At 44.2% G+C, this 18852-nt stretch overlaps 2 protein-coding genes across 7 annotated transcripts; both read right to left on the reverse strand.

Moving 5' to 3' along the window:
- Positions 1 to 2907: 2907 nt before the first annotated feature.
- Positions 2908 to 7892, reverse strand: c15h5orf24 (chromosome 15 C5orf24 homolog). 6 transcript variants are annotated; one of them, XM_086227312.1, is made up of 2 exons: positions 7637 to 7892; positions 2908 to 6276 (listed from the first exon to the last, which is right to left on the reverse strand). In XM_086227312.1, the coding sequence occupies exon 2, from the start codon at positions 6271 to 6273 to the stop codon at positions 5653 to 5655; it is 621 nt and encodes a 206-aa protein (XP_086083438.1). In that variant the 5' UTR covers positions 6274 to 6276; positions 7637 to 7892; the 3' UTR covers positions 2908 to 5652. The 6 variants fall into 6 exon arrangements, with proteins under 6 accessions (XP_086083438.1, XP_086083439.1, XP_086083441.1 ...); XM_086227313.1 differs by having other exon boundaries at positions 2908 to 6279; XM_086227315.1 differs by lacking the exon at positions 7637 to 7892 and adding an exon at positions 7527 to 7567 and having other exon boundaries at positions 2908 to 6279.
- Positions 7893 to 8217: 325 nt separating this feature from the next.
- ddx46 (DEAD (Asp-Glu-Ala-Asp) box polypeptide 46) lies at positions 8218 to 18727 on the reverse strand. Its single transcript, XM_086227002.1, has 23 exons — positions 18601 to 18727; positions 18176 to 18340; positions 16908 to 17030; positions 16726 to 16813; positions 16412 to 16580; positions 16039 to 16280; positions 15668 to 15778; positions 15327 to 15492; positions 15118 to 15238; positions 14779 to 14954; positions 14493 to 14614; positions 13694 to 13772; positions 12557 to 12639; positions 11817 to 11981; positions 11546 to 11708; positions 11191 to 11384; positions 10923 to 11060; positions 10638 to 10787; positions 10225 to 10452; positions 9705 to 9923; positions 9427 to 9571; positions 8835 to 8908; positions 8218 to 8664 (listed from the first exon to the last, which is right to left on the reverse strand). Exons 1-23 carry the CDS (start codon positions 18615 to 18617, stop codon positions 8617 to 8619), a joined length of 3186 nt encoding a protein of 1061 aa, XP_086083128.1. The 5' UTR covers positions 18618 to 18727; the 3' UTR covers positions 8218 to 8616.
- Positions 18728 to 18852: the final 125 nt, after the last annotated feature.

Consider the following 18852-nt stretch of genomic DNA (forward strand, 5'->3'; position numbering starts at 1 on the left):
CTGTCTCCTGTGGCAGTTAAGTCCTTAAGTCCTTTCACGATATTAAAATAACAAGAAAATGGCAAAATCTAGAATTCTTTTCTTCTTAGTTCAAACAAAACATTTCAAAGTTTTCCACACACTGTGTTAATGTCAGATTTATTACACAACTTTTGAACATTCCACAACAATCATGCAGGAATAAAATGGGAATAATACAAAGCTTTACAGGCTTCGTCAATCACACTTTAATAATAATAATAATAATAATAATAATAATAATAATAATAATAATAATAATAATAATAACTAGTCATCACATCACCTCACAGACACTCAAAATGTGAGGTAACATTTTATGAAATCATGTTATGGAATTGAATGCTGAAGATGGTAAGACATAAAAAGAAAACACTTAATGAACTAAAATGAAATTAGCAAATATAACACAAACTATTAATATCTTTGCCTTATGTCAGCATTATTTCTGAGGTGTTACAGCTAAAATGGACAGAACTGTCAATAAATAACATGATGTAGACTACTTTAGATCCATTTTTTTTTTTTTTTTTTTTTTTACCAATGTCATAATTCATTTTGGCTCCACTTGACCAAACAGAATTATTCAATATCCTCCATAATGGAAACCTGTCAGTACGCTCAATCAAGTGAACAAAAAAAAAAAAAATGTTACAAAACAACTTCTTCTTTTTTTTAGTAATATGTCAGTTGTTACACAACTGGTCTTTACGTTGGAAGAAAAAAAAAAAAAAAGCATTTTACATTGTTAACTTCACAATGTGTTCGATTTTTACCATTCAGAGCACATTTTTAACAGTGCAGAAAGCCAAACATCAGAGCCATGACAAGTTGACAAAACAAACAAACAAGCAAAAAAAAAAAAAAAAAAAAAACCCCTCTCAAAGGCGTCACCTTGAAAGGGATCCCTGTGTTAAAAGTCCAGTTGTAACTCTTACAATATTCTTAAATTTTTTTTTACAATGTCATCCTGGAGCCTTGTCTTATATCCATCACGTCTGACTGAATATGAGTGGATTGTTAAATAACTTGGCCTCAAAACCCACACGTGACCTGAAGACATTTCAAAGTGTACAGAGGTTAGATACTTGTGGGAACTCAAGAGGCCTTTCGTGGAGAACTCAAATATATCTACAGTATCGCTACATCCCATGACATCGTACAGCTCAGTTTCCAGAGCTCTGGATGAAACGAGGGCTCCTGTTTTTTTTCACTTGAGGCCCCCCAGGTAAATTTTTGGGCTGCGGAGTACGGTTACTTTTCAATCAGCAAAATGAAGGTCTCACACAAATCTTTCTCACCTTGTGGCACCAAATTTCTTGAGATAGCAATACTGCCCCCCCCCCCCCCCCCCATGACCATCCTAGTGTGTCCTCCCTTCACTAGAAGCCATCAGGAAGTCTTCCGTCTTCCCTCGATGGGGCTCAAATATGTTTCTGATTCTCTGCACATCAAGTGCCTTCTACGAATGTAGTGTATGACAACAACAAAACTGATGAAAAAAAAACAACAACATTCATTATGTTAGCATTCAAAGAGAACATCATCTCACCGAGGCCTACGAGGGCGCTGAGGGGAGACTGAGATTCCTGCGTTCTCCTCCAGGACTCAGAAATCACCAATCATGATCACATTTGTGGTAACGTTTTATCTCAACCAGGAGGACGGGATTCGTCTTGAGGTACTGCGGAGGACGAGACACTTTAAAAATACCGTATCAGCCCCAGCTCCATTTCTTGTACAAGATATTCGTGGATAACCCCTCCCTCAAGAGCAGGTTTCAATTTTTCTACAGGACTGAGAAAAATGGACACACACCCCACACACACACGCGCACACACACACACACACACACACAGGAGGCACTTTGACTTTTTTTTTTGGCAGGAAAAGATTACTGGTATCATGAGCACCAGCTCTGTTCCCATCCCAGTGCAATATACAATAGCAGGACCCTGAAACTGGAGCAGCCAAATGAAGCCCAGCCAGAATTCTTTGCACCTGTACTTCTCCTGCTACGATGAGTCAAAGCGTCTTCTGTGAGGGAGTCCGAGGACGAGTCCGGCCAGCCCACCGCGAATACAAAACAACCACTTCATACCCTCGCTAACGCAAACGCGTGTACAAAAAAAACCCCACAAACTTCCCAATGTGAAACAGCCAAGCACGCAGTCAGCCATAACCTTGATAAAAAATATCAGTTAAATATCAAACATGGCTACATAAGAAATATATATATATAAAAAGAGGAATACGTACAACGTAGAATAACAGGTGGGAATAAAAAGAATGACATGTAAGGAATTATATCATCAGCATGTAGCAATTTACAGTGCATTGAAGAAATCGTTGGAACAGTTTGAACCGTGACACAACTGAAAGGTTTCTGATGAATCCGGACAACCATACCCTCTTTTATAGTGGTCTCTAAGTGCTTTGTCACAAAAACGTTCATGCTAAGGACTTTTTGTTTTCTTCGCGAGATGGTGGTAGCATAAATGCCAACATTTAGAGAACATAATCTTCTTTGGTAAAGGCGGGTGATGTTTTCGTACACGACACGGCGCATTAACTAAACGAGTGATAGAAGGCCTTGTGCACAATTATCAAAATACAACATTAATAAAAAAATGCTAGTATCAAAGTTACTACAGTACAATACGTGTGACAGATTATTGCACCAAATTCAACTCTTATTGGTTTTTTTTTTTTGTCATGTCAACGTTGACAAGAGAGCACGCACAGGATTTCTGTCTCTCGGGATCTGAACACATTACCGAGCCCTGGAGTGGCGCTGGACAGTGAGAAGGACATTGGGGTGTGAGATACAAACTTGTTCGCACAATTTAATTATTTTGTTGCCAGGGAAATTTTTTTTGGGGGGGGGGGGGGGGGGGGACGACACTGTACAAATAGATATAACTTGTTCCCCCACTTTTTTTTTTATCAATTTGAGGGAACAAAGTAATATCTTGGAAGATCATGAGATTTATTTTTTCAAACAGGTCCCAATGCAACATGAACATTTTCAACTGAATGTCAGGATTTCTGATCTGCTGTTTCCTCGACAGCAGCAGGAAAAACAAAATGAATGAAAACATGCCTTGCACCCAAAAATGAATCAAATCGGGGCAACAACAACAAAACAAACAAACAAAAAAAAAAGTTTTTTTTCTTTCGATGGCCACAAAATGTTTTTTTTTCCCCCTCAGGATCACTCCAGGGCTTCATATAAATGCCCCAGGTGTACGTGTGTAATTCTGAAAACTGCATGTTCACCCGTGTCAGTTTTAAGACTCAAACTTCAATGCAACAGAGTAATAAATAATCCGACAGTCCATCGGTTCTTCTGGCTTAAAATCTTATTTGAAACGATCTGTTCACCGTGACCAAAGCGTGCTGGGAAATTAAAAAAAAACAAACAAACTGGATTTCTTCATTTTTCTCTTCAGCCTGTTTGCATTAAATCCATGTCAGAATTTCTCCAAACAAACAAACAAACAAACAAACAAAACAAAACAGAAACTTCTCCATCAGCCAGATTCAAGTGCTCTACTCCACTAGAGTTCTGTACCGAGAGCAACAACGTGAGACAAATAAATAGCACACATAAAAACAGACATGACCTGACAATTAAATTCAAAACTTCAATGACTGTTATTGTCAATTCGCTGAGCAATTTAAGGACGTGGAGCGATTCGACAACCTTTACACTTCCGTCAAGGACTCTTTGATATGTGAGCAAGAAAAAACAAAACAAAACATAATCAAGACTTTGGCTTGGTAAGGGTCTGCTGACAATGTTTTAAAAGACGACATCGGAACTGTTGGGTGGGTTCGGAGACATTCTTGTGACGGATGGTAATATCTGCTCATTTCCCAGGGGATGAATCTAAATTTGTCATCTAGAATCTTTGTTTTCATCAAATAACACAGCCGGCCATCTTTACCCAAAAGGCAGTAATTCCTTGTGCGACGGACTCCATCTTCCGTGTGACGATGCGTCCTTTTTCAAATTCCCGTCAAACACCCTGAATGTGCATTGAAACGGTCACAGAGGTGCAAAGCTGGTCTGCTGGGGGACTTCAGAAGTACATCAAAAATGACAACTTTAAGAGAGAGCGGAGAGATGTTTGAGATGACGAGCTATAAGCAAGGCGTCAAATTTAGCGGGGGACAGTTAAATCCTGCCAGGGATTGTGTCCAGATTTCAAGTTGTGTTTCGATCGGACGTTCCCTGATATCGATATTTACAAATGACATTGTATTAAGGAACATTCCTGCTTAACCAACAGACAGGCGTTTGAGCTGCCGAGCGTCCGGGGTTCGTGGTAACAAACGAGGAAACGAGATACCCGTCGGTCACGTCGGTCGTTTTCGAGCAGGTTAACAGAACATTGAGGAACTGAAGTGACTTTCTGACGATGTAATTTTTTGTGCAATTAAAAATTGAACTTGGTTCATGTTCTTTCTCACGACAAGTACGTTGACTTACTAGAATGATCTCTGCATGCAAATGAGACATAAACACTTAGCGAGATGAGCTTGGAAGAGTGACACACTGATAAGACCAGTCTGGTTTTCTACAGTTAATCCTGGAGTCCGGTTGAAGGTGTCGGGTTCATTGATTTAAGGTCGTGTGGAATTGAGTAAAGGTCACAGGGTCTCATTCATCAACGCACAAATCTGTTCTAGCAGGACTTTTTAAACCCTCAGTTAGGTCTTACAGATAGGAAGTGAACCCCACCTACTATCTTTGCTCCCGATCTCGACCGAATTTCCCCTGTGACGTTTAACTGTTTGCAAGCCTGGGTGATTGACAGCCCTCCAGTGATGAAGAGCAGATTTGTGCATTCCTGCATCAGACCCGCCCTCCCCTTCATGCACCGCATTTTAGCGCCCAACGCTTCCTCTGAGGGGAAGACAGAATCTGATTTTCCAAAGCGAGACGCCTCCCTTACGACTGTGATCCATAAAAGGTGCTACATATAGCATTTTGGTTTTTTTTTTTATCAATACAAGACCGACACCACCTACTTCCTCTCTGTTGCATCCGGTGACAGTAACTAAAATGACGCTGCGGTGGGAAAAATGAGATCCGTGCTTGTTTTGAGATTGCAACCAAGCAGACCGGACATTTGACTTCTTTATGGTATTTGGGAGGAGGTTTATTCTGCTGTTAATGAGACGCGTTCATCCTCTGTGATACGAGGACGACGTCAGATCGCGTGGTTGACTCTCATTTGTTCACGGTCACTATACTGATGCTCAAAATGCAAGGGCCAATCATTCAGTGGTGTTCCAATGCTACAAATAGCACACTAAAGATGACACATACATGTACTACCTCTACAGTTGTTAGTCAGCCCGTTTTGCACCCTTTTCCAGGAAAACAGGTAAAGCAATGTGTGGTGAGATCCTTCCATAAGCCGTCCATCTCCAACAGAAGCACTGAAAAAACTGACAATATACCAGGTGGCAGGCACACTGATGACACCAACACCAACGATAGAAAATCTCCTCATCTCAGTCTCGTGGCAGGCTGAGAAAGATGACAATCACCCTTATCAGCTCGCAGGAAGGCTACACATGCGTCTCTCGTTCCAACAGCGGAGGGTGAGTAGAACTGAGCCTTCACTCGTTGGCTGCCTTCTCTTTGCAGGAGGGTTCACAGAGGATCTCTTTGTGTGGGAGTGGATAGGGAAAAGCCGCTCCACTGCAGGTGCTACCGTAAGCCAGTTTGTTGAGGCGAGACAGGCCCTTGATGCTGCCGGGAGGCCGTCCAGGGCTCACCTTGTACCCCGCTGCTCTGGTTGTACCAAGTGGTCTCCCCGGGCTCGTCTTGAACCCAGCAGCTCTGGTGGTTCCGAGCGGCCGCCCTGTGCTGGTTCTGTATCCAGCCAGCTTGGTGGTTCCCAAAGGCCTTCCGCGTCTGCCCGTCTTCCCGACAGCCTTGCTCTTCTTCTTGCCATCATCTGCCGCTTGATCAGTGCTTTTGATGCCTGGTATTTTCCCAGGCGAGCGGGGGTCACCCCCGTGCACCTCCTGTCTCTGGCACACCATGGGCTTGTGGCTCTGGGCGGGTAAGGCCATGGGAGCCAGCGTCATCTGGAGGGACGACGGAGGAGGGGGGTAGAACTTGTTGGACTGCGAGGTGCAAAGGTCAAAGTGGGCGGCGGGGTGGTGGCCGTCCTCGGCGAGGCACGACGGCCTGCTATTCATGCAGAAGTCACTGCTTGTCACCTGGCGCATCATCTTCTGCTGGGGGGGCAAAAATAGTAGCAAGTGTATTATCACACACACATTCAGCAATGCCTTGTTTCCACACACACACACACACACACACACACCGAAGCCTAGACACACAGTACACTCCTGCAAGGTGACAGGGACCATTAGCCCGGGACGAGGGACAAATTCTGTCGGTTTTTTGACACTTAAACATCTGGAACATCTGCATCATTACTGTTTTCAGAAAAAGAAAAAAAAACAAAACCTACTAGCACTGAAGCGCTGAAACCTACAACACCAGCAGCTCCAGCGCTCGGTGCCGGTTAGCAACGAGTCCAGATGACGGTTCTACACGCCGGCGTGACAGCTCCAAGCCCAGCTCCACTGACATATCAGGTGAGTTTTGGTATGAACTAAAAATCACGTGAAACGGGAGTAGCAGCACGTTCTTTATTACAAAACCTTTCGGAAAAGCTTATCAATCAATCATTAACTGATTGTTAATCATTGTTTCCTCATTGCTTGTTGTTTGTGATCAGTAAAGCAAATATTTTCCCAGCAGTACAGGTTTGCTCCTCGGATCGATACTGATATATTAAAAAAGAAAAAAAAAAGACTAATATCTGCCAATACTGGTCATGATAAGATCATGCATCCCTGCTTGATACTGATCTACTTTAATAAGTGTTTGTTGTACCAAAGCACATGGGACAAATACCTACATATCAAAACACGTCCAAAGTCTGCCGGTACCGAGCCGGTATCATCATTCATCCCTAAAATGTATCGATACACTGCGAATGAATCCAGCTTGACTACTTTTCCCCCCACCTCTGGCTGACCTTTGACCTCTGAGGGGGATGTGGCGTTAAAGGACTTCGTTGATACTACATGATAAACAGTAGTAAACATACACACATTGATTACTGTCCTTTAAATCAGCAGTTACAATGCTAATAAACAATATGATGAATAGTTAAAGGCAAAAAATCACATACTGAAGCTGAGAAGATCTCTGTCTGCTGCAGAGGACACGGCAGGAAAAAGGAGGTGTGGATACTACTACACATATACTGTCTGTAGTAATATTCATTCACAAAAATATGCACATGGATTCCTCATATCTGCGGTCCAGACGACAACCCCTCCTGCGCTCGGTGTCAACCGCCCCCCCCCCCCAGCACAAAAACCCCTTTAGCCTCATTTGGCCCGAATAACGGTTCTGTTGGGGAAGGGTTCACAATCTGGACCGAAACGGGTGAACCGTGTACTCATACCTGATCTGAATGCTAACACCTTTAGCAAGCGTTTGATGTACCCACGAATGATATAAATAATAACAATAATAATAAAAAGGCACCCAACGTTAGCGCTAACGTTACTGTACCTCGATTGTTCGCAGATCTCGGAGCAGAAAGGGTTAAGGAGAAAAATGATCTTTCATCCCTCAAAGCGTGAGTCGATCCATTTCCCCGAAAATTTTGGCACCACAGGACGTCGGCTAGCTAGCTCACGGTGTGAACGTTAGCGGGACGTGAAACGCTTCAGCCAGATGCTTTTATTATTATTATTATTATTATCTCCGAGCTCCAAGGGTTTGGATAAGAAACGCAGCCATTTTCCATTAAAAATTAATAAGTCGAGGAGCGCCTATCTGAGCATGCGCGGAGCACCGGACCGGGAACGTGAGGAGGGTTGTCCGTTTCCTCTTATTTCGCGTTCAAATTTTTGCCTTTTACACCTAATAACAGTTTATTTACAGCAGACAAGCATGAATAAAGCTCCATTAGCCTGCTGTTTATTTTTCCCCCCCACTCCACAGCCCTGAAGTCGCACACTCGTTTAAATGCCAAATAAACAGCCCTTCCCACTACTAATGAATAATACACACTACAGGCTACTGAATAATTGAAATAAGTCACAGAGAGTACACAGCTCAAAAAAACAAACGCACACAACAGGTTTATTTCCTTATTTTATTGGGGGGTGGGGGGGGGGGGGTAAAAACAAGTTTCATCTGATGATTTCTCCGGTAAGACTACGGCTCGACTGTTGCTTGAGCATGCAACAAGGTGAAATCTGACAGAAGCATGAAAGGGGAAAAAAAAAAAAAAAGTCTACCAACAGACACACTGCTGCCACCTAAATGCTGATTTAAAGTTTGATTACTTGGAGGTCAAAAAAAAAGCATGGTGGGGTTTATAGTTTGTAGGTATAAAAGTCACTGAACCATCAAATGAAGCACACAGAAAACTAAGGCAAAAAAAAAAAAAAATATTAACAAACTTTATGCCAAGCTTAGACAGGAAGGAGAACATTGATAAAAGGGACAACAGGAAGCTGCCGCAGCCGTCCTGAGTTCCTCCTCTACAACACTTTGTAGCGGCCTTTGCTCGTCGGCTGGTAGGAGTTTTGCTGTTAAGAGGAAAGGAAGAGAGCAATTATCCTTTCTTAAATATACACCTATAATATACCTCGACCTTTTTTTCTAGCTTTTGTGCTATGAAAATCACATTGTGGACAAACTTAAAAACATCACGATGGAAATGCGGTCTTGGCTTGATTTCAAGAAAGGAGACACTTACTAATCTGATGAGCTCCTCCTTGATCAGCCGTGTAATCTCTGTCTTGGCTTTCTGCACTGCCAGTTCATTTGCACCTGGAAAACAAACAAACACGCATTACGACACAGTGCCTGTAGTTCTGTCAGAGTCTCATTAGTCATTGATGCAGTCTTGCAAAACAAGACTTCAGACGTCTCCGCCTCCTGAGTCTGGGTTTGCCTGAACGCTGATGGCGGCGAGAACGACCCCCAACAAACCCACAACCTCGAGATTTTCTCAGTGACAAAGATAGCCATCCCTCATTCTCCTCATTCTCTTCCATGGTGAAACTAACTGGAGACTTAAACAATCAAATTGAACACTGATGCCTTTTTAAAATATTCAAATCCAAACCAGCTTTCTTTGTAAATTTGAAACCGACACCAAAACAAACTATGATGGGACAGCGAGAGCGAGACGGCCAGCCTAGAGCGCCCACGTTGCTGGAGGGACAGTGTTTACTGGAACACAGCTGCTGCCTGTCACCAAAGGGCCGACGTTGCAGGGGCAGCCATTAACGCTCAAAAATCCGCATGAGCCCATACATTGTTGTGCTCTGACAGAAGACACCTACTTTCGATGGCCAAGTAGATCTTTCTCTCTCCTTCCTTGGGCTCTTTGCCTGGAGGGAAATAGGTTCCTCTGATGGTGATAGCAGCTTCAGAGTATTCACCGATCCTCTGAAGAGCTTCTTTAGACGTCACCTTCCACCTGGCCGTCTGGGGAAGAGCAAAGGAGCCAACATTTGTAAGATACTTTCTTTCTCCCTTGAATGCTACAGCTAATTGGAATCCTCCCACAGAGTAAGGAAGAGAGGAAAACCTCCAGCGAATGTTTCCATGTGCTGCTGACCTGTGGGAAGTCGTTGATCTCCAGCTCCTCTTCGTATCTCTTAACCGTCTCCGCCTGTTCAGCAGCCTGCCGCTCCTCCTCCAGCTTCTCCACTGGGGTGTAATTCAGCTTGGCGTTAATCTTCTCAGCCAGCTGCTCCGCGATGGTCTTTGCCGACACCGACGGTGTCATGATGGTGCCGCCCCGTAGAATGGCGTTGGTGGCCTGCTGCATCACATCCTGAACACGAGACGGAGAGAACAGAAAAAGAGTCGTATATGAATGAATGATGAAAAATACACATTAAATGTCAAATGCTTTTACTGTGACTGAAAATTAATGTAGCTCTACTGCTGGAAACCTGTAAATTCAGGTACAGACTTTAACATTTGAATACAAAGTATTAGAACTTTGAAATCCTGTCATCAGTCTGCACCGTGAGTGCCCTCTGTTAGTTGTAATTCGGCTACTGCTACCGAACCTTGCCACTGACAGATCTGGCGGCCGGTGACGTAACAATAATAATTTCGGACGGTCCTACCTGAGCCTCAGCACCCAGGTTCTTCTGAGCGTTGATCTTCAGAGCCAGCCGCTTGGCCATCTCCAGTTTCTGAATGTTTCCAGCGGACGTGGGTCCGAGTCCTGGTAGCCCTCCAGGGGCAGCTGCTGTGGTGGTGACTGCTCCCGCTGCTCCTGCGGCTGCTCCAGGAGCAGACAAATCCTTCACCCTCTTCTTGGAGTTGAACATGCTTTCAATTTGCTCCTCAATCTGCAAAGAGCGCAGGTTGGGACATTTTATTAAAATGGGCAGGGACACTGACAAGACTAGTTAGGGATGCTTCTTTTAATGTACTCGGGAGATGCGACGTGTACCATAACATCTAGGCATTTCATTTTTTTTTCTATTACCATAGTAACAGTGAAATGACACTCATAGAACAAGCAGTCACTCACATCCAGGGCTCCGTCCTCATCATCGGAGTCCTGCAGGCCGAGAGCAGCTTTCTGCAGCTTCTTTCTCTCATTAGCCAGGGCGTGTTCAGTCTCGTCAAACTTGAAGCCTTTTCCCGAAAAGCCGCTGCTGCTCTTGATGGTCTTACCCTCCTGCAGGGGTAAAAGAGGAACACAAGACTCAAGTGATGATTTCATTGTCACACAAACCATTATTTCCTTCACGCGTTTCTTCATCTCTTACATGATCCGTGTGAACCTGAAACATCAGACTGATCCTTATCTTACCGCTTTCTGTTGGTCTTTGAAGGAGGCCCAAAGCTGCTCCAGTTCAGGGGGAACAGGAGAACCAGACAGCTCCAAGGCTTTGATGATGTCACCAGCATAGCGTACCTGGTCCTCTGTGATAAAGGTGTAGGCGTAGCCCTGGGAGGTGGAGTAAGGCGTAAAAAAAAAAAAGTGGAAACATCAAGATTTATAATAAAAGACCAATATAGGGGAGTCGTTTCACAAACAGAAGCACACACGCACCACATCTCAGTTTTAAGCAGCTAACCTTGTTGCCAGCTCTTCCTGTGCGTCCAGCCCTGTGGACATAGTCTTCGTAGTGGTTGGGACAGCTGTAGTTGACCACCAGGATCAGCTGCTTGACGTCCAGGCCTCTGGCTGCTACAGAGGTGGCCACCATCAGACGACAGGCTCCGTTCTTGAAGTCGTTGATGATGCTGTCTCTGTCGTACTGGTCGATTCCTAAAAACAGCAGGAATGTGATTTGTGGACGTATGCACTGGATGCTCGTCGGAAATGATGATCTCATATTTACATGGACAGTTCTGCTCAGTCAGAAATGTTCAAACTGCCTCATGAAACTACTCATTGGTATTTTGAGGAAGTTGGAGTTCTTCCAGTACCTCCATGGAGAGACATGCAGGGGTAGGAGGCCTTCATCAGGTCTTTGAGGAGTCCGTCTGCATGCTCCTGTTTATCCACAAAGATGATGACAGAGCCCTTTTCCTGGTAGTGGCCCAGGATCTCCAACAGCTTCAGGAACTTCTTGTCCTCCTCAATCACCAGCTACAAAAGATGAGGTAGAAGACAGACCTCAAAAACACAGACTGGGTGACATCAGCAGGACCTCTGGTTTGATATGAATGAAACCGGTTAAACAAAAAGGTACTTTACCACGTGTTGTTCCACATCCGAGCAGACCACGCTGCGCCCTCCCACCTGGACCTCAATGGGCTTGGCCAGGATCCTTCGAGCCAGCGCCTCCATGGCTCTGGGGAAGGTGGCGGAGAACATCACTGTCTGACGGTCCGGACGCACGTTGTCCACAATACGCATAACCTGAGAGGAACCGGAAGAAACTATTAGGATTGACAGTATTCACAAACAGTTCTTACCAGACTCGGTGGCTGCTGTTTCAGTTCCTTTCTTTTTCCATGACTGAGCCACCTACCGAACAAAATGACTGCAAAAGTGCAAACAAGGCCGTATTCAACTGAAATACAACATTCTCTCTGAGTATTTACAAAAGTTAGAGGGAGAGAATTATTGTAGTGGAATAGACCTTGATCACTACAAGTACTTCAACAGTATGTAGTAAATAGGTACTGCCTTGTTTGCAGTCATCTTAGCCACTAGGTGGTACTCTCAGGGGGATTCTAGAATTGTGGGCACATAATATTGAAATTGTCTTGGCACTGACATAGTTTTGCGATGATAAACCCATTCATTCGGACTTCAGTGTCTTAATTTGTGCCGTTTCAATATTTGAGCAGTGCTCGTTGCTAATTTATTTAAGGCAACAAAAAGGACTCAATATACTTGGGACTTCTTTAAAATGTGCTAAGTCGATTGTTTGAGGAGGAGCTCACGAAAAAGTACGAGAATTATCCAGTATAAATGTGTATGGCACCAACCTGCGGCTCGAAGCCCATGTCAAACATTCTGTCTGCTTCATCCAACACCACATATGTAACTCTACGGAGGTTGGTGACACGACCTGCACGCCAAGGTAAAGAAGCGAGAGGAAAACTGTTAACTTCAAGAGTCGTTGCCTTCTTTAAAAACCCATGAAACTAACACCCACAGAAAACCTTTTTCCAGGATAAGACTAAATGATGTTACTTGAAAGTAAAACAAAAATATCCTGACAGAACATATTCCTTTGTGGACTAGAGTCAAACGACCAGATTTATTGTATGTTTATTTCTGATTCATTTTTTGCTGTCTCTGGTCTTGCGTACCATCTCAGGGGCATGAGGGACCTGTAAAAGTGAGAAAACAGCCTCAAGATACAATACAAGAGATGGAGCCCCATCAAGCATTATCTGACCAAGCGCCTTTTCACCTACAAGGGAAACATATTACAGATTACCTCGCATGTGTGGAAACAACAAAACCACTTCCATCACAATCATAACCCTTACAGGATATTTATACAATGCACAATTACAGAGTCAGAAAACATAACAACTGCTTGTATCTCAAAACATTTTTATGCAAATGCTGGGGGCTGTGCAGGGCTCTACAATGATATTCCCATGAGCACATGAGCTCCAAATTAAAATATGATTACAGGCAAATACCTGAAGATGTGTGTGCCTACTAATCATGCCGATTCATGGAGAGGGTATACACTCCTGAGTTCATGCTCGAGAGAGAGCAACACTGTAGAACCCTGGTTCAGCATTCTGGCTACTCATTTCATAGGATAAGTTACAGAAGTTGACATCAATATTCATGTAACAAATACTGTCAATGTTTCAATCATCTCTGGCCTGAAGATGGACGAACCATGGAGGCAGCACCAGGTCCACCTACCTGTATTTGCCCTGATCTTCAGGAAACACATCACTGTCTCGTAGATATGACTGATGCCAAAGGTGGTCAAATAATGTCAACAGTTTAGTAAGTGGTACTGACTGGGGTCATTAATCATACTGTAACATGCAGGTTCATTAGCAAAAAGGCTCTCAAGGCATCAAAAGTGCACATCTGCATTGACTTCATAGCAGAGTAATGGAAGCAGTGCAGGCCAAGTGTAGAGAACTCACCACTGTTGGCCCCCAACATGTCAATCATTCTTCCAGGTGTACACACAATGATCTCCGCCCCTCTCTTCAGCTCAGCAATCTGAAACCCATGAACAGAGTTAATTCAACATCCTGAGTACAGACACAACAGCTGAATAGGAATTGGGTCACGGAATAAGATTATTCATGACGCAAAGTTGAAGAAGCTTCAGTAGCTGGCTTCTTTTTTCTAATTCAAATATAACCAGGATATGCTACAATTTTAGGGATGTGTGATAATATCTGCGTATTTTTGCCGCTGTACGACCCAAAACTGAGACAGGATCAGCTTCTACGAGAAAAAGGAAAAGCGGTGCACAGTGGGATGTTTCTTTCCTAAAATCTGTGTATACAGCAGAGGCCCTGGACACTTTTAGTCCCCTGGAAAGAAATTGGAAGATACCAAACATAGAATTGTCTTAAAATGCAGACACTGCATTTAGATTAGAGAAAACATCAGTCTTTCATAGTTGTGGCTTCTCAGCTGAGCGAACCAGAGCTGAGTTGCTCCCAACACAGCTGTGAATCTGTGGGTAAGCAGGAGGAGAAAAAGACCAGCGATGAGAAGTTTGGAGTTTAATAATGCAGAACATGTCTTCCGTTCTACTGAGGCCCTCCGATGGGATGATGTATGAAAACCTTCGCTGCACCGTGATAATGACTTGATGATTACTGACTGGTGTTTCACTCCCCTCTGCTACTGCGTTGAGGGATTTTAATCAGATCCTTACAAACCAATCAAATTAAATTCCCCAGTACACGTGTGTATGTGTGTGTTTACCTGTTCACTGATACCCGTGCCTCCATAAACACACACCACCCGGAGTCCCAGCGGTTTAGAGAACTTCTTACACTCCTTGGTGATCTGCAGGGCCAGCTCTCTGGTCGGAGTCATGATTACAGCTGTGGGAGCGATGCAGGATCTCAATTATGATCTTCTACTGTTTCAAACTTATTGTCCACAGTGTTTCTGAGGACATTCCTTTTGTAAAAACATCACCTCATTTAAAATCAGACTTAAATACACTCAAAAAAGAACTTCAAGTGTGAACTGATCTGTTCCTTACAGATGGGTCCCTCAGACTCCTCCAGGGGCCTCTGGTCCATGATGTGTCGGAACATGGGGAGGAGGAAGGCAATGGTTTTCCCGCTGCCGGTCTTAGCAATACCAATGAGGTCTCGACCTGACATGATGGCGGGGATGGCCTGGGCCTGAATGGGGGTGGGCTTCTCGTAGCTGTGCCTGGGTAGATTTGGGAGAAGACGTTTAGATGTTGGTTTATATCTGGACTATTCCCTAGGTGTCATCTGGCCCGGCTACAGGGAGAGAGTACGATCTTTTCTTCAGGTGAATAAAGACGTCTAGGAGCGTCTTTTCAACTGTACCAGGATATCAGCCGACTCACTTTTTTAGAGCATTGAGGATCTTCATAGACACTCCACACTGCACCCAGGTCTTGATGGGTTTGGGGCAGCCCTTGCCCTTCACAGTAATGCCCTCCAACTCCAACCTGTACGTGTTCACCTCTGGAATGGGTAATAAACAACCACACAGAGGTTTTACTCAAGAAATTTGGTTTGAGCACGTCATTTTATTTGTCGTGGTATAACTGACCTTCTGGAGTCATCCTGGCGAGCTCAGGCACCTCTACATAGAAGTTTTTGCGGTAGGACTCATACTGGATCTTCCCGTGGTCGACAGGCTCCAGGATCTTCCTCTGTTTGGTCTGGAAGCCGGTCAGAGCCGTCTGTAGATCCACCTCCTCCTCCTCTGACGAGTACTGTAAACACACCAGACATATTTAAAGCCAATTAGCAGTAGTTACCATCAGGAGACACTTCAGGTAAATTTAAGGCAACAGTTTGGTGGATGCAGATTTCCTGAGAAGAGAAAATGAGCACTTTTCTTGCCATCAGTATTGAAATAATACATCACTAAGGACAAAAAACCCTCACCTCCATGGCATCCTGATCGTTCTCCATCAGCTCACCCTTCTTCTTGTGAGTGTGAGGTCCTTTCTTTGTTTTGACGACAGTCACTACTTTCGTCAATGTCATTGCTCCTTTCTGTGGAGGTAAAAAACAACAAAACAGATTTCATTCAACAACAGAGGAAGAAGACATCCATAAAGACATCAAGTGCAACACTAGTAGCCACAAACTGAAGGACCATTAACCACATATCACGAATCAGGTTTTCCATTCAGTCATCAGCTGCACTTTGAGGTCTAACACAGGTAGTCATGAAGACAGCATGAGTTGCTGGTGATGGATGAAACAATCCTGACCACATGAACCAGAGTGATGAAGAACTGCCTTTCACTGACCTTATCGTTTCCCTTCATGGCTCCCATGTTGAACTTCTTCACCTCCTGCTTGACCTCCTCCATGTAGGCGTCCAGAGGGTCCACATCGTCTTCCTCGGCCTGCTGCTCCATGGGAGACTCCTTCTCCTTCTCGCCCTCGTCTGTCCTCTCCTCCTTGATCTCTTTCTCTTTCCTGTCCCCCTTCCCTTCCCCGTCGTCTTCGTCATCTGCCTCCATTGGAGCCGACCCATCCTCGTCGTCATCTGAAATGAAGAGTCGGTCATCAGGCTTGACGATGCTAAAGCTACGTTGATGTGAATCGATCCCCTCTGATTGTGAAGGTTACACATTCAAGTTTAAGTGGCAGCGACGCTAAAGAACAATGCTCTCTCACCATCATCATCCTCCAGGCTCCACTTCTTGCCTTGCTTCATCTCTTCCAGTTCCTTTTTGATCTCGCCGATGTTTTCGATGGCCTTCTTCCTTTGCTCTTCCCTCCACTTCTCCACCCGCTCCTTCCTCTTCCTCATCTCCTCCTCCAGCTTATTCTGGTCAAAGTCTTGCTACACGGCCACAAAGGAAACACCAAATATCAACAGCAACATTACGCAATAGTTTATTTGAGTGACGAATAGTATGTCATGTAATTAATTGGTTCAACTCTCCATCTGTTATGTTGAAACCAAGAGCAAAACATGTGGAACTTACATCTTCAACCTTCTCGTCTTCTTTCTCCTCCTTAACCTTCTTCTTCTCAGACAAAGGCTCAACATTGTCTTTCTCTTTACTCTTTGACCTGAAGGGAAGAGAACAAAAAAGAAGTAATATTGATAACATTCTTTCCAGGTTACAAGCAACCTTTTGGGATTTTTTCCCCCCCAAAGACTCACTTTTCATCCGTTTTTCTGCTCTTGCTGGGGCTCCCAGATCGGGACCTCCGAGCTCGGCTCCTGCTGCCCGACCTCCTCCTGTCTCGGCTCCTGGATCTCCTCCTCTCTCTGCTCCTGGAGCGCCTGCACAGTGAAGCCAAAACGTATCACCAGAACTAACATTCTCTTGCAGAACCTTCTTTTATCAACTAAAATCATGAAGGAAACAATAATCAGGTATGTTTTAATCACAAAGAAATAATCACACAACCTTTGAACAAAACAAGCTCACTGTCAGGTGGTTTGCTGACCACAATATTTTGACCATGACAAATATAAATATAGCTCTTATGGCTGATATGTTTACTGATGTAAAATATGACAAGATATCATTGTGAATTGGAAAAGGTTTTCCCAAAACACATTTAGAAAATCCCATCACATTTATCACTCGGTTTGCTCTCAACAAATTACAGGGAAACCATTAAAAAAAAAAACACACAAGAAAACTGACAGCTTTAATTTTAGTCTATGATTACAACAGGTAGCAAATGGAAAACTTAATGACATCCCAGTTTAACTCTGATCTGTGACAGAGTCTGGATCATAAGTATCAACGTCCTCACAAGGAATAATCAAACTCCTCGTCGTCATCATCGTCCTCCACTTATCCGGTGGGTCCGGGTCGCGGGGGCAGCAGCCTCAGCAAGGAAGCCCAGACTGTCCTCTCCCCAGCCACGTCCACCAGCTCTTCCGGGGGAATCCCGAGGCTTTCCCAGGCCAGCTGAGAGATATAATCACTCCAGCATGTCTTGGGTCGGCCTCAAGGGCTCCTCCCGGTTGGGCATGCCTGCAACACTTCCCGAGGGAGGCGTTCAGGAGGCATCCTCACCAGATGCCTGAACCACCTCAACAGACTCCTCTCGACATGGAGGAGCAGCGGCTCTACTCTGAGCAACTCCCGATCCCAATCAAACCCGTAATTCTCCATCAAGTGTAAGCGACAGTAGTTGGTAGGCTGGCAGAGTTCCAGTGTTGCACCTGATTGATCAGAGACTAAATCAACTACCTGCTTTAGTTACTTGCCTTGAACAGGCAAGATCCCTATGGCAATTCGGGGAAGCTAAGTGGTCTGATTGCTAGAGAACACTTTAGTGAGATTTCAGCCAGCTGAGGTGCAAAGCAAGGCTTGCTTGTGCATAGCAGATGTGTATGTACTGATGGACAAGAGTGCTATATAGTTTGGACTTTAGCACTCACAAAATGGATATTAAATAACCAGCACTCACCTGGCTCGCTTCCTATCTCTGGATCGGGACCTGCGACGGTCCCGACTCCGTGACCTTTCCCTTCTGCTTCGGTCCCGATCGTCTTTCTTGGAGCGTTTGTCCGGGGAGCGGCTCTTCGAGCGGCTACCTGATCGTCCTCGGGACGCAGAGTGCTTCCTATAGTGTCTGAGGAACAAACACAACAGTAATATGTTAGCAAACCGGAACAAACGTGTTTTGTTAAAGGACACGACATTCTGAAACCACGAGTGACTTAGTGTGAGATGATTTAGAAACACATGAACAAGTGTATATATAAGTGTGTGTATGCTAGCATGCTAATGTTAGCCAACCAAGCTACAACTTACATTAACAGCCACAGGTACTTATAAAAATAAATTCATACGTTAAGGCTCAGTGAATAAAACCCAAAAACGCAGACATACCTCGACTCGCGACCCATTGGAATCCCACAAATTTAAATCGTTCTTTATATATATGTATATAAAAATTAAGTCACTAATCACACTTTTGTTGCCGTTTCATGGACGTCTGTATCTTTGAACCTTTACGTTAGAAACGTGCGACGATTTACGTCAAAAACTTGTAGCGTCATTTGCGTAGCGCCACCTGCTGGAGGGAGGTCAAAGGCGTAAATACAAACATCGCTATGCAAACACATTTGAACCACAGAGTTT

Source organism: Aulostomus chinensis, chromosome 15, assembly GCF_037954235.1.
Source record: "Aulostomus chinensis isolate RoL2024-O1b breed Wild chromosome 15, RoL_Achi_v1.0, whole genome shotgun sequence".
Taxonomy (NCBI): Eukaryota; Metazoa; Chordata; class Actinopteri; order Syngnathiformes; family Aulostomidae; genus Aulostomus; species Aulostomus chinensis.